A 26,857-nucleotide genomic window follows, 5' to 3' on the forward strand; every position below is an offset into this window, starting at 1 on the left:
CTCTCAAGTGCTCTCGATCTCTCAAATCAGTCAATGATCTCTCGATCTCTCTCTTTCCTTCCCCCTCCTTCTCTCTCTCTCCCTCCTCCGGTCCTTTATTCTTCTTTCCCTCTGTGAGAGAATTCGGTCCTTCATTTGATTCATGATGACCTTAAATTACTTTGCATCATTTTTATATATAGCTGTAATTTGTCTCTCAGGTTTTCTAGGATACTAATATTTTTTAAAAGCATCATTTTTACTTTTGTTTTATATACTTTTTGGATTTTTCCTTCCCTGCAGAATTGTGAGTTAAAATTTTATTACAGAAAAACCATCAATAAAGATTATATCTTTATTAATAAAACCTTTGCCCACTTCTGCACTTTTGTTACCTTATCACATGTATTTCTTCAGTATAATGTTAAAATCTGCCTATGGTTACAGCATTGATAAACATGGAATTATTTTTGAAAGACTAATTTGTATTTAAGTTGTTATTTAGTGATTGTTGTTTAACACAAAATTCTTTTGGCATAATCTCAGAATCTCCGTGAATTTATCTTTTCCATTGGGACAGACATTAGCCTAATATGCTTTACTCTGTACCCTCTCAGCCAAGTTCTGTCTGCATTAGCCAGTTTATTCTATGACAAGTTGCTTAACAAATGTCATTCTGGAGAGAACAATGAAGCCAAATACTTGTGCAATGGCTAACATTACTCTAACTTTGATCACTTTTGTTCAGCACATCAGTCTGGCGTTGTGCTTTATACCAACATAACACTATAGCCAGAACATGCTTTTCGGGCTTACAATAGCAAAGGAATGCTATTCAGTTCAGTGCAGTTACAAATGAGTTAATGAAAGAAGAAAAATACTGTTTATTTCATAATACCATATTGTTGTGTTTTGGAATTAAGGTGGAATTTAAAGAATCCCATTATAGAGTTATTTGTTTGTGTACTCAACTCATAGTATTTGTGTATACTATCCAATACAGGGTAGCCTTGCTGCAACCTTTCCAACAAATACAAATATTTGTCCTGCTTTTTTTTTTTTTTCCCAAATAGTTGATGAAGCTTGGTGTATCTAGACAGCATAATTGAAAAATTAACTCTATAAGAAAGGGTTTTCTTGGGCCTTGAGCCCTAGACCCATCTCATACTCCTCTCTTCTTTCCCTTTCTTTTATTAATATAATACTTTAGGTTTGTGGACCACCCTTCTCTTTAAAAACACTATTGTTTAAGCAAGACAAAAATAGTCTTAGCTAGTGGAAGTGGTCAGAGGTTGAATTTGGCTAAATTGTTGTGTTGATAATGACTAATGAAAATTTCCAAACTTAATGTGACTGGCCATAAACAAAATACTGCATGGCAGACTGGCCATGGCTAAGAACCTTTGAAGAAAAGCTGTTTGTTTGAACTGAGTAGGGATCAAGCCATTCCTCCAAGCTCTTCAGTTCTCATTTACTAAGTCTTTTTTCACAGGTGTACATTAGAGATAAAAAGTAGATTGAGTTGCACATTGTGTTTTTGTTTTTTCCTTTCCCAGTGAATATATATCTCTATTTCACTGGAAAGGTAACTTAGATGTGTTTATGTATAACAAACAGAAATGTGAGACAAAATGCTGTAATTGGACATTTAAAAACATAAATGAATACTGCTTGTTTTCTATAGTGAAGTCTTATTGTACGAGATACAGAGTAGGGCAAAAGGAGGTTTGCAGTTGGAACCTCCTTTTGCCCCACCCTGTATTATGTGCAATATTCAATACTAGCTTCATTTGTTATAGTAGTTTAATCCCATAACTAACCTAAAGAGTTAAGGTAATCTCTCCATTCTTAATAATTTGATAATTTATCTTATTTGTAGATATGTAACAAAATAGAATTTTCATAACCTGTTTAAAACTGAAAAAAAATGATACTTCTTAATTAGTGGATAACATAGAGTTTAATCTCCCAACACTTTATTCTGATAAATTACCTCTTCTAAAATAAAAGGTATAATATTGCATGTTAAAAATTGTTTTTCATCTTTAACAATATTAAAAATATAAAATATCATTACCGTATTGTCTTTTCAGGAAAGGCCTAAATAGTGTATTCGTAGATACCATTTAGTTAATAAATATTCTATTGAAATAGTTTTTAATTTGGATGATTTCAGTGTAATAATCTGTGCTGTTTTATTAGTTTTTACATCTTTGAAGCTTACATCAAATAATAAAGAAAACTTCAGGTTTTTCCTCCTACCTGCTCCTCCCCTGCAAAAAAAACACAAAAAACGCCCTTCTCTCTCCCACATAGAAACTTGAACCATATCTTTTGTTTGAATTATTTTACATCTTGAACCATTTAAAAATTATATAGTTTATTAAAATTTATAATTATAGTTTGTCCTAGGTGTACTATGTAGCTGAAGTTTCTTAACTGAAAAGAAACTTGAAACTATCCAGGAATATATAAAAACAATCGGCAGCAGGGGGTGGTTTTCTTTTTTTGTTTTTAAGTTACAGTTTACATTCAATATTATTTTGTACTAGAAGCCCAGTGCACGAATTCGTGCACCAGTAGGGTCTCTCGGCTTGGCTTGTGGGATCCTGCCGAAAGCGGCTCTCCAGCATTCCTCGAGCGTCCCAGATTGTGAGAGGGCACAGGCCAGGCCCAGGGACCCCACCAGTGTACTGTCGGGGCCAGTGAGGGATGTGGGAGGTTTACCTGCCGGGGAGGGACTATGGGAGGGCTCTAGGGTGTGTCCGGCCTGTCTTGCTCAGTCCCGATATGCCAGACCTCAGCAGCAAGCTAACCTACCAGTTGGAGCATCTGCCCCCTGGTGGTCAGTGCACATTATAGTGACTGGTCGAACGGTCGACTGTCTGCCCCCTGGTGGTCATTGCACGTCATAGTGAGTGGTTTAACAGCCTTAGCATATCATTAGCATATTACCCTTTGATTGGTTGAATGGCCGACTGGTTGACCGGACACTTAGCATATTAGGCTTTTATTATATAGGATTAGTTTCAGGTATGAAGCATAGTGGTTAGACATTTTCTTTACAAAGTGATCACCCCAATAAGTCTAGTATTCATCTGACACCATAGATAGTTATTAGAATACTAGTGGCCCAGTGCATGAATTTATGCACATTGAAAGGAAATTAATTACAAAAAATTTTATAATATTGCTATTCGCCGTTTCTCTATAAAAGAAGTGTCAACCAAATTCACAACGACAATGACAGATCAAAACACACACATGTGATTGGCACCAGTGGGAGCTTTATATGTATCGCGCATGGGCAAGTCAGCTTAGCCTTGTACATATATATAAGAACATACTTGCTTAATTAGACCTGCTTTCTGATTTAGCAAACTTTTTCCAGCCCTGTGAAGCACTCCAACTTCTCTTTCAGGTAATTGTCAGCAACCCAGCAGTAAATATCAACACGAGCAGATTTTTATTGTAGATCAGGCAGGGAGAACAAAGGGTAAAATATTTATCTGCAGCAGTGTTTGACTATATTCTGCACAGTGAGAAAACCTGAAGTAATTTTCAAGGTCCACCATTTTTTACTTCTTTTCAGTCGGGTCAAGTTTCTGAGCTTTCTAAATCTTCGTTTTCCGGCTAATGAAAAGAAAATAGGATTCCATTGAGTCTCCTATCTACCTATTCCAGGACTTCTGTGAGGATCAAATGAGATGAGGCACGGGAAAATGCTTCACAGATATTTGGTCACAGTGTAAAGTGTTTCCAACTGGCTACAAAGCAAGTCGTGTTCCTGGGCTGAAGAAACTGCAAGGAGGCTAGTCATTGCTAGGGAGAGGAAGCTGGGCATTGCTACATGACATCACTACCGGGACGGAGCGAAGGACACTTAGCAAATGAGCCTTTTATACACACACACACACACACACACACACACACACTAGAGGCCTCGTGCACAAAAATTTGTGCACTCGGGGGGGGAGGAGGGGGCGTCCCTCAGCCCGGCCTGTGCCCTCTCGCAGTCTGGTACCCCTCGGGAGATAATAACCTGCTGGCTTAGGCCTGTTCCCGGTGGCAGAGGGCAGGCCCAATCCCTAGGTGCAGCCCCTGGTCGGGCTCAGAGCAGGGCCGATTGGTGAGTTGGGGCGCCGCCCGCTGTCATGCACAGAGCAGGGCGGATCGGGAGGTTGCAATGCCACCCTCAATCACACTCAGGGTAGGGCCAATTGGGGGGTTGGGGCACCGCCCCCTGTCACACTCAAGGCAGGGTCGATGGGGAGGTTGCGGCGCCACCCCCTGTCACGCACAGAGCAGGGCCCATCAGGGGGTTAGGGAGCTCCCCTGTCACGCACAGAGCAGGGCCGATCGGGGTTGAGAAGCTCTCCCCTGTCACAGAGTAGGGCCGATAGGGGAGTTGGTGCACTGCCCCCTGTCACCCACAGAGCAGGGCGGATCAGGGGGTTGGGGCGCCACACCCTGTCACACTCAGGGCAGGGCCTATGGGGAGGTTATGGCTCTACCCCGTCAAACACAGAGCAGGGCCCGTGGGGGGGGTGGTTGGGGCGCCACACCCTGTCACACACAGAGCCGCAGGGCAATCGGGGTTGGGAAGCGCCCCCCTATCAGGCACAGAGCAGGGCTGATCAGGGGGTTGGGGTGCCTTCCCCTGTCACGAACAGAGCAGGGGGGATTGGGAGGTTGTGGCCCCGCCCCCTGTCACACACAGAGCCACAGGGTGATCAGGGGGTTTGGGCACTGCCCCCTGTCATGCTGATCCCGGTGCTGGGAGGCATATTACCCTTTTACTATATAGGATAGAGGCCTGGTGCACGGGTGGGGGTCGGCTGGTTTGCCCTGAGGGGTGTCCTGGATCAGGATGGGGGTCCCGCTTGGGTGCCTGGCCAGCCTGGATGAAGGGATGATGGCTGTTTGCAGCTGGTCACACACCTTTCAGGGTGGGGTTCCCCACTGGGGTGCCTGTCCAGTCTGGGTGAGGGGCTGAGGGTTTTCAGGCTGGGGGTGACTGAAGCTCCCAACCGCTCCTTTTTTCTTTTTTTTTATTCTGGGCCAGCTTTAGCTCTGAGGCTTGGCTCCAGCTCTGAGGCCTCAGCTGTTGAAAGCAGGTATCTGGTTTGATTGGGTTCTATAATTGAAACACTGTTTCAACTCCAGCTCTGAGATCCCGGCTGGCTGAAAGCAGGTTTCTGGGGTTTTGTTTAGCTTTTATATTTGTAACAATGTTTCAAACTGCAAGCTCAGAGTCCGGCAGCGGCAGGCGGGGAACGTTGGAGTCCTCCGTCACTGAAGCAAGCAAGCCTCATGTTCGCTTCAAGCTGCCTGACTGCCGGCGGCTATCTTGGCTGGCAGTTAATTTGCATATCTCGCTGATTAGCCAATGGGAAGCGTAGCGGAGGTACGGCTAATTACCATGTTTCTCTTTAATTAGATGGGAGATATATATATATATTTGACTATATTCCCTATGCAGTAGTTTACATCCCCATTACTATTTTATAACCTACCAAGTTGTATTTCTTAATCCCTTCACCTTTTTCACCCATTCTCCCAACCCTCCTTCTCTGGCAACCATCAATCTGTTCCTTGCAATTTTCTTTTAACCTTTATTGAGAATCTGTTTTTAAATTTGGTTTAGATATTTTTTACAAACTTTTTCTGACTTGTGTATCCTAGTTTCAAATGCTTGTTTTGAATCTAGAAGAAAACAGAGGAAATACAATGTTATCACATAAATTGGCAATTGTCCTAAGTCATATGGAAACCCTATTTTTAATTGCAGTGTCTCTCTTTTTTTTTTTTTTTTTTTTTTGCAGGTAAAAAGAAATGTGTATGACCTTACGAGTATCCCTGTACGCCATCAGTTATGGGAGGGTTGGCCAACTTCTGCCACAGATGATTCAGTAAGTGATGTTGACTTACCAGTTTTATATCCTTATTTCTCTTTTGCCACTTTCAGTCTAATTGACTGTAAAAATAAGCAGAATCAAACTTTGAATATCCCACTGAAAAAATTTATAAATCAAATAATGTGAAAATAAGAGTTGTAATAATTTGAGTTCACTTGCAGAGCAGATAGCATAAGTGAAGTATACCAGCTTTCTGTTGATAATATTACAATATCACTATCAGGAACTAATGCTGCTTGATTTGACTTAAATTTTTCCTTGACCAAAAGAATACATTCAGCTATTACTGATGAAATGTCCCAAGCACAAAATTATTTCCCTTAAATTACAGATATCTTAAAGTCATTTGAACAGTTACATATTTAATTTTCAAACTACATTTTCTGTAGTAGACTGGTACTTTAAAAAATAGCTAAGTTTTACAGTTAATATTAATAACACTCCATTCTTAAATGTACCCATAATTTCCACTAATATAAAAACTGGAAGAAAATACTTAGTCTGTCATTTTTATCTGTTGTTATATCTACTTATAATGATTTTCCTATTTTAATTTTGAAACCTTTTCTATCTCTGCCCTATTTCTAAGTGATTATTCTTTTTTTCAAGAGAGTAAGTTTTATCATCTAAGGAGGCCAACTAAAATTACATTTTGACCACTTTTATTCATAATCTTGGTTGTTTTAATCAGATACCACCCTCCACCTTTTTAAAAAAGTACAAAATCAGAATGTTTCAAGAATTCTGACGTTAAATCTGATTTTTAAAATAAATAAAGCCCCAAAAAATTAGTTTTTATATTTTCTAGTAAATATTGTGTTTCTGTTTGGATAATAATTACTCCTCCACTCTCAGCACTGCCATTCTACATTTTAATATGTGTGAATTCTTTGTGGAAGTCAGAAACATTTTTAAAACAAATGCTTATGTAGATGCTACTTGAATAATTATTCCATAGTCTAAACACTGTACCTTTCGAAAATGCTTTGTGTATCATAGAACTTTAAAATTGGAAAATAGCAAAGCTTTTTAAAAAGTGTACCTTTCCAGGAAAAAGGAAATGTTTATGTGTAGGTATTTACATTTATTTCTAAACACTGATTTTAACATTGTAATTATAGTATCTCAGAATTATTGGCTGGTTGTCCATGGCTAAAGGTAGCTATGTGGTTGATGGTTTTAGTTTGTTTTTCTTTTTCCCGTTAGAATGAGAAATTTGACAGGAAATGTGTTACATTTAATTTTACAAAAATAAGAGAATATTTTCATAAGTAATAACCTTCTTCTTACCCAACAAGACATAAATAAACCAGAGATGTTCTTAGTATTGTCTAGTAACTACTACAAGAAATAACATTAATAGAAGAAAATAATTAAGATCTAAGTATGTCACTTATATTCACTGAGCTTCAGTAACCTAATTTGCAGCATTATTAATGAGGGTTAGTGATAATATGTGTAAGTACCTGACTCATAGTAGACACTCAATAAATGAAAGTCAGTGTTATAGTTCATATTAACATAATGTAGAAAAGGATCACAGGCAAGAATTGACTGGTTTAAGTAAATGAAATGCTGTCTGAGATTTGCTTCAAAATAACCTATAGGGGTTGGGAATGATGTGGGATATATAAACAAATTCAGGTTAGCTGTCTGTTGATCATTGTTAAAGCTGAGTGATGTGTATATTGAGTTTATTATATTATTCTCTAAACTTTTTCTATGTATTTGAAAATTTCTGTAATAAAAAGTTTACAGCAACAATAATTGTCTGGCTCTGGCCAGTGTGGATCAGTTCGTTGGAGCATCTTCCCATATAGCAAAAGGTGGTGGGTTTGATTCCTGATCAGGGCACATACCCAGGTTGCTGGTTCAATCCCAGGTCAGGGTACATATGGGAAGTGGGCGATCAATGTTTCTCTCTCTCTCCTCTTCCTCTAATTGAATGAATGAATGAATAAGCAAACAAACAAACAAACAAACAAACAAAATTGTCTGGTTTAAGAGCAAGAACATGAGGTAATAAAGTCTGGAAATGTCAGACTACATAGAGTTAGAAGAGCCAAAACTGCTCTTTGATCCCACAGTTGTAGAAACCAGATTGAAACAAGCTTATCAGATGCAGGTTCCAACAGTGATAGACATATTTAGTGAAATGTAATAAACTAGAGGCCCAGTGCATGAAAACTTGTGCACTGGGGGTGGAGGTCCCTTAGCCTGGCCTGCGCCCTCTCACAATCTGGGAGTCCTCAGGGGATGTCCTACTGACTGCTTAGGCCTGCTCCCCATGGGAGGCAACCAGATGGGCGATCAGGGGATGGTGCCGCCCCCATCACCCCGCCGCTGCTGCTGCCCGCCTCTCTCTGCAGGAGGCAACCAGACGGGCCAATCAAGGGACGGTGCTGGCCACCCCAATCGCCCCTCCACCGCTGCTGGTCACTGGAACTCTCTCCTCTGCCCCCCATCACCTTCCCCTCCCTCTGCCTGCTGGTACATACCTTGGTGGCCTGGCTGCCTACTCACAGGCCCCACCCACTACCCACTGGTCATTCCACCGTTCAGTCAATTTGCATGTTATGCTTTTATTATATAGGACTAGAGGCCTGGTGCACAAAAATTTGTGCACTCGGGGGGTAGGGGGGGGGGGTCCCTCAGCCCGGCCTGTGCCCTCTCCCAGTCTGGGTCCCCTCGGGAGAAAATGACCTGCTGGCTTAGGCCTGCTCCCGGGTGGCAGAGGGCAGGCCCAATCCCTAGGTGCAGCCCCTGGTCGGGCTCAGAGCAGGGCTGATTAGGGAGTTGGGGCGCCACCCCCTGTCATGCAGTGAGCAGGGCAGATCGGGAGGTTGCGATGCCATCCTCAGTCACGCTCAGGGTAGGGCTGACTGGGGTGTTGGGGCACCGCCCCCTGTCACACTCAAGGCAGGGTCGATGGGGAGGTTGCGGCACCACCCCCTGTCACGCACAGAGCAGGGCCAATCGGGGTTGGGGCGCTGCCCCCTGCCACGCACAGAGCAGGGCTGATCAGGGGGTTGGGGAGCTCCCCCCTGTCACTCACAGAGTAGGGCCATTAGGGGAGTTGGGGCGCTGCCCCCTGTCACACACAGAGCAGGGCGGATCAGGGGGTTGGGGCGCCGCACCCTGTCACACTCAGGGCAGGGCCGATGGGGAGGTTATGGCTCTACCCCGTCAAACACAGAGCAGGGCCCGTGGAGCGGGGGGAGAGGTTTGGGGCACCACACCCTGTCACACACACAGCAGGGCTGATCAGGGGGTTGGGGCACCGTAGCCTGTCACACACAGAGCCACAGGGCAATTAGGGGGTTGGGGAGCTCCCCCCTATCAGGCAAGAGCAGGGCTGATCAGGGGGTTGGGGCGCCTTCCCCTGTCACGAACAGAGCAGGGGGGATTGGGAGGTTGTGGCCCCGCCCCCTGTCACACACAGAGCCGCAGGGTGATCAGGGGGTTTGGGCGCTGTCCCCTGTCATGCTGATCCCGGTGCTGGGAGGCATATTACCCTTTTACTATATAGGATAGAGGCCTGGTGCACGGGTGGGGGCCGGCTGGTTTGCCCTGAGGGGTGTCCTGGATCAGGGTGGGGGTCCCCACTGGGGTTCCTGGCCAGCCTGGATGAAGGGATGATGGCTGTTTGCAGCTGGTCACACACCCTTCAGGGTGGGGGTCCCCACTGGGGTGCCTGGCCAGTCTGGGTGAGGGGCTGAGGGCTGTTTTCAGGCTGGGGGTGACTGAAGCTCCCAACCGCTCCTTTTTTTCTTTTTTTATTCTGGGCCAGCTTTAGCTCTGAGGCTCTAGCTCGTAGGCCTCCGCTGCTGAAAGCTGGTTTCTGGCCTTTGTTTACCTTCTGTATTTGAAACAACGTTGCGATCCTGCTGGCTGAAGCCCTGGACTAAAGCAGGTTTCTGGGGTTTTGTTTAGCTTCTATATTTGTAACATAGTTGCTTAGAGTTGCAGCTCAGAGGCCTGCAGCAGCAGGCAGGCAGGGAACGTTGGAATCCTCCGTCACTGAAGCAAGTAAGCCTCCTGTTCGCTTCAGGTGTCTGGCTGCCGGCCGCCATCTTGGCTGGCAGTTAATTTGCATATTGCCCTGATTAGCCAATGGGAAGTTTAGCAGTCGTACGCTAATTACCATGTTTCTCTTTTATTAGATAGGATTCTTCTGTTGGCATAGTGCCTTATACATTTTAGGTGTTTAATCATTGAATTGAGTTGACACTGTATTTTATGATGCTCACGTTTTAATGATTTCCCCAAGAGTTCTAATGCAATTTCATTACTACAGGAAAATAGGAAAGCGGCTAAAATTCACCATATCCAAGACTATAATGTTACCTAGTGCTGTATCTAAGTCACAGCAAACACAAGAGGGAATCTCCATTAAGAGGCTTGATTCTTTTTGCCTCATTATTCCTATTTGCACCTTCTCCCAGAACCTGTGAAATGATGCCTGCCCTCGCCTCCCAAGAGCAAATGTTGCCATATTGGCAGGATGTTGCCTTGAGCTGCATGATTTGCTACAACAAAGATGTTTAGGGCCAGACTGCTTTAACTGGTGCCATAGCAGATCCACTAACTCCAGTGCTTGAGTTTTCACAAAAAATGGTTTACAGCTGTAGTCTCTTAAGGAGATCCTAGCCAAAGAAATGTCATGAAACCTTTCTTTCATTAGGACTATTAACTCATAAAGCTGGTGCTTGTAATCTAAATTGTTGCAGACTATGGTGTTTTATACTTATTTAAATCACTGAAGTGGAGGCATCTGCTACAAAACAAGATCATCCTCACAGCTTGGGGCATGAATTGGGTACAGCTGAGAAATGTCAGCTGTGTAAACAGCCTGAAATGTGTTACCAACAAAAATATAATTAATTTCTTTCCAAGACAGTGTGCCATAACTCAATACTTGGAATGGTTTAACTTTCAGAGAAAGCACCTGAACATTTTCTTCCCAGTGCCAGAGTAGAGGATTGGTTATAAAGGTCATTAAAAGTGAGGTTAGTTTGCACTTTTCCTGCTCAGTTGCAGAGATTTGTGTGCCTAGGAATAAAGTATATTAACTTTAGGTACCAGTGGCTTTCTTAAATTTATGAAAATATCTTAGATCAAGAAGTTATGGATTTGGGATGATAGAAATGTTCTAAAATTAGATTATGGCAATGGTAGCACAATTGTAAATTTACTAAAAAATCATTGAACATGTTAAAAATGAGTAAGCTTTATAGCATGTAAAAATACAAAGCTATTTTTTAAAGATGTTAAAGAACTAGATTAAAATACTTTTTAAATTTGTTTTTATGAGAAATACTTGGTCAAAACACAGGAGATGTTTTCTTCAGTGTACTCATTAACCTTTTACTAAGCAAACAAGACAAAGAAAAAAATTTCTTATTACTAGGTTCCTGTAACATCTTGAATCACTTCTCAACCTGATAGGCTATAGTCTTTTGACATTTTCTGCACTTTTCATTGAAGTCAACAATTATTTAAACATTGTTACGCCATCTGCCCTCAGAGTTAAAATATTTTCTTTGCCTATAGTTATAGTACTCTAATGCAGTGGTTCTCAACCTTGGCTGCACATTAGAATCACCTGGGAATCTTTTTAAAATCCTGATTTCTGGACCTCATCCTCCGGAAATTCTGTTTCTTTGTTACTAATGTTGTAGCCCCAGCCCATAACAATGAAACAGAATTTCTGGAGGATGAGGCCCAGAAATCAGGATTTTAAGAAGATCCCCAGGTGATTCTAATGTGCAGCCAAGGTTGAGAACCACTGCTCTAATGGGATATGGGATACTGTATGAATTGTCAGTAACTCTTTCAGTTCCCTTTGCTTTCTTTCAGCAGGGGAGTAGATATCTAAAGCTTCACCAGTAGGGGAATGTTTTCATGCTGTGACAGACAGTTCAGGTGTGAGAACAAGGAGTTGCAAGTAGGCAAAATCTCATTTTTATACTTTAACAAGGATGCTCTTGGTTTCCAGAGAGTAGAAATAATTTTAACACTGTGAATTATGTCTAGACACCATGTTATAACACAGATAGTATGAATGTATGCAGTTTATAAAAGTGCTGCTTTTAATAATGCTTACACTAGGAGGAAAAATCCTTCTGTTTTAAATACTTTTTTTGTCATGTGCCCCCCCCCCTCCTTGAGATTATTAATGGTCTGTAGTTCTATCATTAACTGAGGAATGTTAAATCAGAATTTGAGAAATTAGAATTTTAGAACCAGAGGTCTTCAAGCATGTGTTAAGAGTCAAAAAGCTACTTATTAAATATTTTCACATTAAAAAAGAGATCATTTCGCCCTAACCAGTTTGGCTCGGTGGATAGAGCGTCGGCCTGCGGACGGAAGGGTCCCAGGTTCGATTCCCATCAAGGGCATGTACCTTGGTTGTGGGCACATCCCCAGTAGGGGGTGTGCAGGAGGCAGCTGATTGGTGTTTCTCTCTCATCGATGTTTCTAACTCTCTATCCCTCTCCCTTCCGCTCTATAAAAATCAATATATCGATGAGAGAGAAACACCGATCAGCTGCCTCCTGCACACCCCCTACTGGGGATGTGCCCACAACCAAGGTACATGCCCTTGACCGGAATCGAACCTGGGACCCTTCCGTCCGCAGGCCGACGCTCTATCCACCGAGCCAAACTGGTCAGGGCAATAAAATACATTTTTTTAAAAAAGAGAGATCATTTCTAAACAGAATCATTACATAGTAGCTTTTTTATAAAACAAAACTAAAACCACACATACCCACCTTCCTTTTTTTTTTTTAATAATAAGGAATTTGTGAATGAGATATTGTCATCAGATTTGATCCTTCTGATGGGGGTCATTTTCTTCTGTAACTTCTCCCCAATACATTGTGTTTGGCAAGTGTCAAATTATGGACGTTACCTGATCCTGGACCCCTGTCCTCCACTTTATAGTAACTGCTGTCCAGATACAGACTCTCACAATTACAACATACTTATCATGCTGTAGTTACCTATTAAGTAAACTCATAATCCTCCACTATAATCATTTCATCTGTTACTGCAAGGTAAATACTTCTGAAGTGCAGAATAAATCACAGTCAGCCTTGCTTGCTTATCTTCAATGGCAGCCTAGTACTTGCTGATTGATTATGTACAGATTTTTATGCTGGCATTTAAAATTCTTCATTCATTGGTCTGAAATGTCTCTTCCAGGTTTATTTTCTAATACAAGCCTAACCTGAATGCTCAATAAATATTTCTTGAATAATTGATTGAATGTGATTCTGTATATCTTAACCTTAGCTAAATACATATTTTTTTGTTTTTCAAATATACTTGGTGCTCTCTCCCACTCTATGTCATTTAACCATACAATTTTTTCCACCTAGAATACCCATAGCAATTAATCTCTTTTCTTTAAGACCTTTCTTTAAGAAGTTTTATCTATATTCCTCATACCAAGCTGCCTTCTTCAACTCAGTTAAAAATTAGTTTATATTTTAATTATATTTATATTTTAATTCTTATTTTGCTTTTACCTTCCTTCATTCTGATTTTGTCAACAGATGGGAATGGTAAAAAAAAAAAAAAAAAAAAAAATGGCTTCCCAGAGAAAGGGATATCTAATTACATCTTAGTTTGTGTACAGATATGTTCTAAGACCCCCCAGTGGATGCCTAAATCTTCAGATGGTACCAAACCTTGCATATACTACTTTTTCCCCTATATAATACACTAGAGGCTCGGTGCACGAATTTGTGTACCAGTGGGGTCCCTCAGCCTGGCCTGTGGGATTGGGCTGAAACTGGCTCTCTGACATCTCCTGAGGGGTCCTGGATTGCGAGAGGGCACAGGCCAGGCCAATGGACCCCACCAGTGCATGACTGGGGCCGGGGAGGGACATGGGAGGTTGGCCAACCGGGGAGGGACAGCAGAAGAGCTCCAGGGTGTGTCTGGCCCATCTCGCTCAGTCCCAATCAGCTGGACCCCAGCAGCAAGCTAACCTACCAGTTAGAGCATCTACCCCCTCGTGGTCAGTGCATGTCATAGCGAATGGTTGAGCGTCCTTAACATATCATTAGCATATTTTGCTTTGATTGGCTGAACAGACGTCTGGACACTTAGCATATTAGGCTTTTATTATATAGGATACCTTTCACTCAAAGGAAGCACTTTATGGCTTCTCTTTGGCATATTTGAATTGCCAACATCACTACTCTTGTACTTTGGAACCATACCGTCAGTCTGATAACTGAGACAGCTAAGTGACTAACAGGTGGGCAACATGTATAGTGTGGCTACTCTGGACAAAGGGGTGTGATTCATATCCCCAGTGGGACAGAGCGAGATAGTGCAGGATTTCATCATGCTACTCAGAACAGCATGCAATTTAAAACTTATGAATTGTTTACTTCTGGAATTTTCCATTTAATATTTTTGAACCGTGGTTGACCATGGGTAACTGAAACCGCAGATAGCAAAACTGTGAATGAGGGGGAGGGAGGTGTCGTGGGGGGGGATACTATACTTGTGTTTTTCCCTTTTGTAAATTCTAAAAATTGGGAGCAAGAACTATTTTCCTCATCTTTGTATGCTATGCAAGATAAAACATAGTGTTTTATTCATTCACTCATTTGAATTGTTCAGAGCTCTACTAAATTGACATCTATAAGAATAAATAACTTAATGAATTTGTATGATCAGAAACTTGATTATCTGTTTGAGAATTAGGTTTATTTTTTTCTAATAATAATTAAATTACCAAAATTCTGTAATGGCAAATATAATAACAGTCGGAGGGAGAAGCTACACTTAGCTGGTTTGTACCATTGTGTGTTTATGTGTGTGTGTGTGTGTGTGTGTGTGTGTGTGTGTGTGTGTGTGAGAGAGAGAGAGAGAGAGAGAGAGAAAGTTAAGTGAGCAGACCAATTCAAATTTGTTGAATCCCAATATTGCTATTATTTAGATAAGTTAATGTATGAATTTCAGTTTCCTCATCTGCAAAATGAGGATTATGTTAAGACCCTTGAAATGCTATTGTGAAGATTAAATTGATTACATAATAGGTTGAACCATATGAAATTGCCATTTATTAAAGACAAAATTATTGAATATTCGCAATTTCTATTTACATTATATTAATGAAAAGTACATATAATTCAGGGGTTGGCAATTATGATTGTCAGCCTAAATCCCACGCATCATCTGTTTTTGTAAATAATGTTTTATTGGAATATAATCACATCCATTTGTTTGTTTATTGTATACAGCTGCTTTTCTACTATAACAAACAGCAGGTATATTTAGTTGTCACAAAACCACATGACCCACAAAGCCTCAAATAGCTGCTATTTGGTCCTTTACAGAAAAAGTTTGCCAACCTCTGGTGTAATGTCTGGCATTTAGTAGGCATTCAACAAACATTAACTCCTTTTTCCCTTGAGTAAGCCCCTTCTTTATATTGCATACACATGCAGAATCAGAAGCATTCTTTGAGTAGCTTTAGGGTCATCTTATGATATTTAAATTACTATGCTAGCCTGTCCTAGGTCAGACAGATTCAGGTAATCTTTGGGCATTTTTACTGGCTTTCTCTTTATTTGGCAAGGTCATGGATAATGTTGCTTCTGATGGTGCTGAGACTCAGTAGCTTCAGAGGGTTCACTGCCCTTGTCAACATATAGAGTCTTTTACAAATAACACAGGCAAAGTCTAAACAGACGGAAAGAACAGCATTGAAAGCAGTAAAAGAAAGTTTGAGTTTAAAAAGAATGAAAACTTATGAAGTGGACTATGTCCTTAACAGAGAAAGTGAAAAATTCAGGAGGGTGGATGAAGCATTCAAGGGACATATTGACTCAGTCAGTATGAGGAAGAATAAATGGAAGTGAGACAGCTTCCAGGAGGAAATATATAAGCACTAAAATCTGATGCTGTAAATCTTGATTTTGGTTTATTAAAATCATAAGCCTGTAGACTGCTGCTTCTGTCCATGATGGGGTGACTGCAATTGGAATTTTATTCCCTCTATAAACAACCAGAAAACCGAATAAAATATGTGAAACAATTGTTTTCAGATATTAGACAATAGGTAGAATAGGATTCTGAAGAAGGAAACAAATGAGCCCTGTGGTAGTCTTACATTCTGTCTGGGGGCAATTTCTGGCTCCCAGAGCAAGGAAAGGAAACTGAAATGGAACCTGGTGATTTTATTGAGTTGGAAGAGACTGAGAGTGGAGTTCATGGAGGTCACGGCAACTAGACTTTGCAAGGTAGAGTACTAGCAGAGAAAAAGCTTCAGAAAACTATGTAGGTTTTCCCCAGTCTTTAGTTGAATACCAGTCTGTCCATGCATAAGATGACGTTCTAAGGACTGGGTAAAAAAACTGACCAATAAAAGAAAAATTAACTGGGAGCTGTAAGGCACACAATTCTTAGAGCTCACACAGAACTGGGAATAGTTTGAGTTTACACCAGCCATAGTAGACATTTCTAAACATAACAACAATTTTCAAAAGGAATAAGCTCATTAACAGGTAACTACCTTTAAAAACAGAATTCAGCATCCAATCAAAAGTTACTATGCATATGAAGAAGTATGAAAATCTAATCCATAATCAGAAGAAATATAAGTTAAAAAAAACACAACAGACATAGAAGTTACTTAGATAATGAAATTAGCAGATAGAAATTTTAGCTATTATAAATTTTATGAATATGCTCAAGAATTTAAAGGAAAATTGTTAATGACTCACATCCTGCGTGGTTCGGGGTTCAGGCTCTGGAAGAGGGGCTGCATGCAAATGAAAGAGACGAGACAAGAAATAATAATTTGGAAATTGGGGGGCCAGGCGAGAGCCCATCCCAAGAGGATGGACTCCGCTTTGGCTCAGGCCTTGCCATCCTTTTATTCAGTTTGGGATACACCTGTAGCCCTTAGGCAGGCAAGTTCCAGTAACAGACAGACTGTCTTATCAGTAAGGATTTACATGACTATCTGGTGGGGACGTTGCTTCAGCAACCATTGTCTCGACTGAACAGTGGGTGCATAGCCCTGACCTTTGCCAGGGCTCAAGGGTCACCAGCATTCCAGGCTCCTTGTCCACACCTCTCTGCTAGAGAAGACAATAGGCGGCTTCCCACAGAAAATATGAATTTAATGAGGAAAGAATAAGTATACAAAAGAGAATAACTTTTTATTCTAAATATAACAATGTAATATCTGAAATAAAATGTTTTCCGGATGGGCTTAATCGCACGTTAGAAACTGCCAAAGAAAAGACCAGTGCCCGGCCAGTATGGGTCAGTGGTTGAACATTGACCTATGAGCAAGGAGGTTGCAGTTTGATTCCCGGTCAGGGCACATGTCCTGGTTGCAGGCTCGATCCCTAGCGTGGGGTATTCAGGAGGCTGCTGATCAGTGATTCTCTCTCATCATTGATGTTTCTATCTCTCGTCCTTCCTTCCTCTCTGAAATCAATTTTAAAAATTTTATATATATTTAAAGAAACAGGTATAATGTATCTGCCTAGAATCCTTCCCACGAAGGAGAAGGGAATAAGAAAAGAAGAAGAAAAGACCAGTGAACCTGAAGATGTAGCAATAGAAACAGGGGAAAAATCAAGAATCAATGACGTGTGGGACAAAATTCAAGCAGTCTAACATACATGCAATGGGAATCTTAAAGAAAGAGAAAAGCTAGGGTGTTGGAAGAGGAGATCAAAACTAAAACAATTTTGAGGAAATAATTTCTGAAAATTTTTCATATGTGATGAAAACTATAAAACTTATAGATTCAAAAAGTATAATGAGTCCCATGGAAGGTAAATACAAAGAATTTTTCACTAAGAAGTTCATAATCAAATTGCTAAAAACAAGTGACTAAGAAAACAATTTCAAATCAGTCAATAGAAAAATACACATTACACAGGAAAACAGTTACAGACTTCAGATTTCTTGTCAGAAACAATGTAAGCCAAAAAACGGTGAAATAACATAAAGAACTGAAAGGTTAAAAAGTGACAACTTAGAATTCTGTATCAGGTAAAAATAATCCTTCGAAACTGAAGCCAAAATAAAAGCTTTTTCATACAAACAACAACAGAGAAATTTGGAGCCAGCAAACCTGCACCACAAGATGTATTAAGGGAAGTTCTTTAGGCAAAAGGAAAATGATAGCAAAATAAATGGGTCTATACAGAAGAATGTAGAGTTAGTAATAGTAAAACAAGGGTAAAACTGGTTAAATATGAAAGACTTTTCCTTCTGTTTTTAATTTTTTTAAAGATTCCTTCCTTCCTTCCTTCCTTCCTTCCTTCCTTCCTTCCTTCCTTCCTTCCTTCCTTCCTTCCTCTCTCTATTTTTAGAGGGAAAGAGAGAGAAACATGGATATGACAGAGAAACCCATCAGCTGCCTCCTGCATGCCCACTTCCAGGCTCGAGCCCGAAACCTGGGTGTATGCCCAGACCAGGAATTGAACCAGCAACCTTTCAGTGCCTGGGACAGTCAACTGCGCCACACCGGCCAAGGCTAAAAAATAACTTTAAATTTTAAAAAAATGTGAAACTTCGAACATATGTAGAAGTAATATACATGACAGTGACAAAAATCACAGAGTGAAATTGTACTATTCCAGGTTTCCTGTGTTATGCATGAAGTGGTATAATATGCATTGAAGATAGTCTAATAGGACTGAAGAGCATCATTTCATCATGATTAAAAGAAAACTTGTCAAGAAAATATAACAATCTTTTTTGTTGTTGTTAATCCTCACTCAAGGATTAATTTTTGGAGAGGTTAATTGAATTTTAGAGAGTAGAAGGGGGGAGGGCAGGAGGGGGAGAGAAAGAGGGGAAGAGAGAATGAAGGGAAGAGAGAGAAACATTGATGTGAGAGAGACACATCAATTGGTTGCCTCCCCCACTTACCCTTCCTGGACCAGGAAATGAACGTGCAACCCAGGTATGTGCCCTTGACTGAGATTCAAACCAGTGATCCTTCAATGTGCGGATGGATGCTCTAACCACTGAACCATCAGCCAGGGTGACATCACAATCTTAGACGTGTATGCACCTAATAACAGTTTCTAAATATGTGAAGTAAAAACTAGTAGGAGCAAAAGAATAGACAAGCTCACAATTAGAGTTTGAGATTTCACATTACTGTCAGCAATTTACAGGAAAATGGCAGATAAGGATAGAGAAGATTTGAGCAAAACTTAACCAATTTGACCAGATACTTTATAGATACTTGAGCAGAATACAAGTTCTATTCAAGTGTGCATGGTATATTCAAGAGAGACCTGAACCATAACTAAAGTCTCAGTAAATTTTATTTATTTTTTTGTTAATACTTACCAGAGGATATTTTTCCTTTGAGTTTTTATTTAGAAAGAGTGGAAGGGAGAGGGAGAGACTGAAAGAGAAACATTGATGTGAGAGAGACACATCTATTGGTTGCCTCCTGCCCCCAACCAGAGCCAGGGATTGAGCCTGCAGTGGAAGTACATGTCTTGACTGGAATTGAACCCAGGACCCTTCAGTCCAAAGGCTGACGCTCTAGCTACTGAACCAAACCAGCTAGGGCTCAGTAAATTTTAAAGGTTTGAAATGAAGAATGTTACCCCTGACCAATACAGAATTAAATTACATACTTTGTCATTTATGTAATTTGTAATTTTTTTAATATATATTTTTATTCATTTCAGAGAGGAAAGGAGAGAGAAAGAGAGAGAGAGAGAGAGAGAGAGAGAGAGAGAGAGAGAGAGAGAGAGAGAGACATCAATTATGCAAGAGAATCACTGATCACAACTGCCTCCTGCACGCCCCCTACTGGGGATGGAGCCCGCAATCTGGGCATGTGCCTTGACTGGGATTTTACCTGGGACCCTTCAGTCCGCAGGCTGACGCTCTATCTACTGAGCCAAACCAGCTAGGGCTATAGTTTGCAATTCACACAAATTGTCTTTATTCTTATACAAAATTTTAGTAGTTTGTTTTGTTGCATATTAACTACAAGCAATAAAAAAACCAAACGTGACCAGTGAAATTCATAAGGTCACAGACTACAAGATTTAATATATAAAAAAAGCATGTTACTATATAGCACCAAAGAACATTTTGGAATTGGAACTTTAAAAAAAAATTGTACCGTTCATTATTCCATCCAAAAACCATGAACTATTTAAGGATAAATTTAAATACGTATAATATCTCGACATGGAAAATTACAGATTATTGCTGAAAGAAATAAAGTCCTTAAAAACAGATATATTATGGTCATGGATTGGAAAACTCGATATTTTAAGGTGGTAGTTCTTCCCATACTCACCTGTGGATTCACTGCAATCCCAATTTAAAAAATCTGGACTATTTTTTACAGAAATTGACAAGTTAATTCTAAAATTTATATGGGAATGTGCAGGACCTAGAATTCCCAAAATGATTTTGAAAAAGTTGGAAAATATATACTGCCTGATTTAAAAAAATAATATTTAAGACAATGTGGTATTTGTGTAAAAATAGACAAATAGGTTGGATAAAATAGAGCATTCAGAAATAGATCTGTGTATATGTTGCCAAGTGATTTTGTGCAGTGATACCAATGTAATGAAGTGGAGAAAGGGTGGTCTTTTTTTTTTTTTTTTTAACAAATGATGATAGCACAACTGGATATCAATAAAGGCAACTTCAACCTTTACCTTATGCCATACACAAAAATTATCTCAAAATGTATCATAGACCTAAATGTAAAAGCTACAACTGTAAAACGGTTAAAAGAAAATATAGGGGGAAATCTTCTAAGACCCTGGGGTAGGAAAAAATTTCTTAGAGAGATCACTAAAAGCCCTCACCATAACAGGAAAAAAAAATTCATAACTTGCAATTTTTGCTCTTCAAAAGATAGCATTTAGAAAAAGGGAGGGGAATTGCCACAGACTAGAAGAAAATATTTGCAAAACATATTTGGTAAAGGGCCTATATCCAGGTTATAAAAAGAAGTCTTACAACTAAATAATAACAAGACAATTTTGGGAGTGATAGAAATTTTTGATATTTTGATTGGGAGAGGGGGCTCAGTGGTTAGAATAGTGTATATGTAGGTAAAAAGTCCTTGAACAAGTACACTTAAAATAGGTATATTTTAACTAGTGTGATTTAGGATAAATATGTTGATCTGAAGCCATACTGGTAAATGAGAAAGTGAAATGCAGAAACAGTATTCAACTCCAAATTCACTTCCTGCCTGGTGCCAGTATTCTTTCTCTTATACCATGCTATTTCTTATGTGTTCTATATTTCTCAAAATAGTACCAGTTTTTAAATATCCAGTCTAATTTTTTTCCAGATTGCAGTTATACTGGTTTGAAGCTTTACAATTATTTCAAATAAGGCAGAAAGAGAGAAACAAATTCTGCCTTTGTTTTCCTGTATTAGGTTAGCACTTATGTGTCTTGAATATAAATGAATTTAAAACTTTCACTCTAGCATTTTGGTTTGTGTGTATGTTCTTGAATAGTAGCTATATTATTAATGAGGTGGAAATGAGCAGCAATACTCACTGTTTTGGTACCCACAGTTACTTAGCACAGTGCTAGATGAGTATATTAAGACACATTTATATAATGATTTATAGTTTACAATGCATATTTTATATATATGATCTCATTTGAGCCAGGGAGTAGATTGTAAGTAAATAATTTTTGATAGGAACAGTATGCAGTAAAATACAGTTACTATCTATTGTAAATTTTCCTGAGGGTTACTTCAAACCATCTTTTCCTTCTAGCTGGCTCTTAGAGAAGAGAATTTGTAATAACATATTTATTTACATATACTTCTCTTTATGAGTATGAGCTCCATGAGGGCAAGAAGCAGGTTTTACCCATTTTTGTGTCTCAAGTGCCTACCATAGCCCCTTGCACAAAATAAACACTCACTAAATGTTTCTTGTGTTTATATTAAACTAGAGGCCCGAGACACAAAATTTGTGCACTGAAGTGGGGGAGGGGGAACGAGAGAGGGGGGACCCTCAGCCCAGCCTGTGCCCTCTCATAGTCCGGGAGCCCTGCAATCCATCGCTCTAAAAAAATAGGCCCTGCCACCTGGCCGGAGCTTCGCTATGGATCGCCCCCGCGGAGGGAGGCCCAGGCTACCTGCCGCAGCACCGCTGGCTGGGTAGCCTGGGCCTCCCTCTTTGGGGCAATCGATCGTGGGGCTTCATGATGAATCCCCCCAAAGGGGGAGGCCCTGCCCACCCGGCCAGGGCTCTGCAATGGATCGCCCACCCACCGCAGCCTGCTGGTCGGTGCCTGGGCCTCCCAATTTGGGGTGATCGTGGAGCCCCCCGATTGATCAATTGATCACCCCGCTGTCTGGTGGCCTTGGCCTCCCTCTGCAGGGCGATCATGGGGCGATGGCTGGGCCCCCAACCAATCGCATCGCACCCACCTCGGCTGACCTGGCGCCAGTGGGTGTCATAGCATGGTCATCCAGAAGGTCATGTGGACAGTCATTCTGCTGTTTGGTCGTTCAGTCAAGTTGTATATTAGGCCTTTATTAATTATAGATCTAGATGTAACACTGAAAAGGTCAAGTGATTGGCTTTAAATTGCAGTAAGTAACTGCTAGCCCAATACTCCAAAACGTATTACTGCTTTCTTCAAAGGCATCCCTGCTCTTTTTCAAAACACCAAGCTCTTTTCTGCTGTTATTAAAAAAGGTCTTATTGGAACCCTTGTACCTGACCCTATTTTATAACTGAGAAATGAAAGGTTGTTTATAATACATATGTGTACTAGTTAATCTCTGGCATTTGTGTTTGCAAGTTAACATGCTGTCTATTGCAATTGAACAGCTGTAACATGTGTGATAAGATTTCTTAATAAGTCACTTTCAAGCAATGGAAATATGAATATGAAGCATGTTAAGTTGTACTTTTAGACCTTTGGGTTTTAGATATAATCAATTGTTTATAATTCTCTGAGAAAGGTAGTGAAAATAGTATTATAGCCTGTTTTGGAGCTAACAAAGATTCCAGCCATCGTTTGATCTTTGCAACTGTGTCTAATTTGCTAAATTCTTTCATATTTTCTAATCCAAAGAGAAGGCTCGAAGTGAATATTTATGCAATATAAGTGGCCTTTTGAGCTCAAGGTGACTTTATCATAGTCAAATCATTTCTCCACATCATGACATTAATATTCTACATGTAGAATATATAAGGTTGTTTTGAAAAACATAAGAGATTATTGGTACTGATTGCTCTCATAGCCAGTGAAAGTCTTTTTGTTCTTTTATTGTATATTTGTTGGCAGTTGTGATCAACACAGAATAAACTGCTTTACAGTTTATTACTTTCAAAGTACAAATTTGAATGCTGTGGATTCAGATGTATAAAAGAGATAAAATTACAGACAGCTTTGAGTGGCAGTTACACATCAAACCTCACGGGGGTTTGACAGGCAACGAATATCGTTATTAGACGCTTTTTCCATAATTGCTGACATTTATCCAGTGTTTCACAGTATTTGCTAATGTATTAATGCAGTCAATCTCTGAGAGGCTGCACATGCCTTTTTAGCCCTGGCTTTTATGGGATTCTGAAATTCATAGACCCACAGATACTTATTCCCTGCTGGTTGCCGTAGTGACAGAGCTCAGAGATAAGCCAAGACAGAGCCCTTTTGTGATTGCTTTTCAGGTGACATTCAGCGGCAGCTTGAGTAGAGTGTCCTTTTATAGTTCCTGTAATTCAGAAAATGATAACAGCTTTTTGCTGCTTAGAAGAGAAGTCTGTGGACTGCTCCCGGTGGGATTTCGGTTTGCTGTGCTACTTCATACCAAAACCAGCCTGATAAAGTTCTTATTATTGTGGAGATTTCAAAGTGCAAGAGGACTGAATGAATTATGACAGGTTAGGAAATACAGGACTGATACTACAAATAAAACTTTAAAGAACCAATAGATGTTCTCCAACTATATGTAACAAATTAACTGGGACATTTTAAGCTATTAGTGATGATATACTTAGGCAGTTGCTTAATGAGTAAATGCACCTGACTTATAAATTGCTTGTAAACCATGCTAGCTGTTCTATCTCAAAGTTTAGAAGTTATCTTTCATTTCTGTGTATCATTTTCTCATTTGAAAATATTGCTTCAACATTTTATTGTTTTGATGCAGATAGCTTTATTTGCATACTTTCTTACTCAGGGTTATTATATTTTTTTCAATATTCTCAGCAGTGGAATAATAAAAGAATGTTTTATCAGTAGCAGCTTATTCAAATTCAGAAGAAAACACTTGTGATGATAGAGAATGGTTGGAGGTGGGGCAAAGGTAGTTCAAGAGATAACTGGACAAAATAGAATCTTACCTGGAAAAACATTGATGTTCTAAGAAGCCACGTTTTCCCTCTAGCCTGTTAAAGCTTGGAGAGTTAATGGTTTTAATTCTGGAAGAAGAACTCCAGGGACAATGGGTAAGTTTGGGAAACATTGAAAGCCAGAAACCACTGTCTGTGTAATTGATGATTATTGAAAAGAGGCAAGAAGAAGGGGGAACACTAACCCAAATTAAACCATGCAAATCTGAAGGGAAGTATAAAGCACTTAAATATCTTACCCCTAAAATTTAAATGTAATTCACAGTTAAATAAGAAGCAGGTAGAATGAGCTGAATAGAGAAGTAACTTGAGAACCTGAAGAGATGGAAAATTTCAAAATTGCTGCTGAACCGTGCTAGATGAACAGGCATATGGTTAGCACATGAATGAAGGCTCAGAGGAGAAATCTGGCCTAAAAAATAGAATTGGTTATCTTGGATTAGGTATGCAATTGAAAAGCTGGCGATCTGATTTGTGTTACTTATTTCTAACCTTTCATTCTCATTTAGAGCAGTTGTAAACTCAACTCTCATAAAATTCAAATATTTGTAATTCAGACAAAAAAGGGTAACCTTCAAACTAGTAACAAACAAGTATGACATTTTCAAATGATATTTAATAGACCTTTATTAATACTGTGTTACCCCATGGTGTTCATTGCCTTTTTTACTCTTGCGATTAACTTAATAATTAATCATCAGCTTTGATATACTAAATAAGAGAAAAAACAAGAGAGAAAAGAAATTTGTAAGAATTGTATTATTATATGATGTGCTTTTCTGTGCTGCGGTTATCCACTTAGGAGCCTTTCTTGAAATTTAGTCATCCACTGAGAAGGTCTTAAGACCATATCGCCCTGGCCTGTGTGCTAAGTGGTTAGAGTGTCGGCCCATGTACCAAAGGGTCATGGTTTCAATCTCTGGTCAAGGGCACATGCATGGGTAGCAGGTTAGATTTCCATGCCTGAGGCAATGGTAGGCAACCAATCAATGTTTCTCTTTCTCCATTCCTTCCTTCCTTCCCTTCCCTCCCTCTTAAATCAATAAATATATCCTCCAGTGAGGATTTCAAAAATGCCATCGTTAAAATGAATGAATATAAACTAGCAGTCTGCAAGTGCTCTTTACTTGGTGCATCTATTGAGCTAGTTGACACTTGAGGCTCTGAGGAGATAAAATTTGATATAGATAAGGTTCAGTATAGTTGGGAGATGGTGAGAGCAGCAGGGTCATGGTGTAGGACAGTGATGGCGAACCTTTTGAGCTCGGCATGTCAGCATTTTGAAAAACCCTAACTTAATTCTGGTGCCGTGTCACATATAGAAATTTTTTTATATTTGCAACCATAATAAAACAAAGACTTATATTTTTGATATTTATTTTATATATATAAATGCCATTTAACAGAAAAATCAACCAAAAAAATGAGTTCGCGTGTCACCTCTGACACGCATGTCATAGGTTCGCCATCACTGGTGTAGGAGATGATATTAATGAGCCTAGGGAGTGGAGACTAGGGTACAATATGGAGTTCCCAAGTAAGTCTAGGATGATGAGGGAAAGAACCAGTTTCTAGAGGAGGATTGGAAGAATAATGATAGAGTCTAGAAGAAACTCTAGGATACCTCCCCGTTGTGCCCAGTTATGACCACCATTGTACTGGACAGACATAGCTATATTGTCAAAGATTCCTCAGGGAAGCCAGATTTTCTTTTCCTCACAGTATCCCCAAGGACATTCCACTCTAATAGGGCATTGATTACTGCCATTTGCCCCTTAGCTGCCTATATATGTTTAAAATGGCAACCTACTGGTTCTTTTTTTTTGTTTTTCCTGAGAAGGGAGGAGACTCCCGTTTAATTTTTTTTTTTTTCCCTACTGGTTCTTAAGCCCCAAGAAACCAACCTTGGTCAATGCCTCCTGAGTCGGCAAAGCAAGGGGATGCTTTCATTGTCCTCATTTCCCAGAAGAATTCACCCAAGACTCGCTATAGCATAGTATTTTTCCTCCCAGACCATAATAGTAGTGTTAGAAAATTGAAGAAGGCCAAGGTTAGGTAATGTTAAGTTGGTCCTGTCAAATAAGCTTGAATGTCATTTTAGTGGGGGAAGAGTTTATATGACATCATTTAGGAGGCTCTTGGATTAAGTGGTGGTGATATATGTGAGTCTCTTGAATGACAAATATTGAAAAAGAATGTGGTACATTGAAGCCTATAGGCCAAGCTCAGAGTCTCCCCTCTATCTAACTTGTCACCTCTTTGACCTTGTGTAAGTCACATAAGTCCTCTGGACTTTGGTTTCCTTAAGCAGACAAATGAGTTATATTAGAAAATAGGCATCTGACCGTGTAATAAAAGATCTTAAAGTAGCTACAGACAGATTTACTAATTTTTTAAGCCTGTTTCCTTATCTGTTGTATGGGAATGTTAGCAGCTTTAGGATTAAATAGGTTAATGAATATGGATTGCCTATCATATGGGTGAGCAGATACAGATTCTGGAATCATAACAACTTGAATTAGTATTAAATTTCAACTCCACTGGGAGCAAATAGTTTCTTAAGACTTTCCTGAAACAG

At 39.9% G+C, this 26,857-nt stretch overlaps 1 protein-coding gene across 4 annotated transcripts in view; it reads left to right on the forward strand.

The window, feature by feature from the left end:
- Positions 1-26,857, forward strand: part of FAF1 (Fas associated factor 1) — a 399,416-nt gene that overhangs the window by 216,415 nt on the left and 156,144 nt on the right. For all 4 annotated transcript variants that reach the window (XM_059689641.1, XM_059689643.1, XM_059689642.1 and 1 more), the window contains exon 8: positions 5,805-5,891. In XM_059689641.1, the coding sequence (XP_059545624.1) occupies positions 5,805-5,891 (87 nt within the window). The remainder of the gene's footprint in view (positions 1-5,804; positions 5,892-26,857) is intronic.

Source organism: Myotis daubentonii, chromosome 3 (assembly GCF_963259705.1).
Source record: "Myotis daubentonii chromosome 3, mMyoDau2.1, whole genome shotgun sequence".
NCBI lineage: Eukaryota > Metazoa > Chordata > Mammalia > Chiroptera > Vespertilionidae > Myotis > Myotis daubentonii.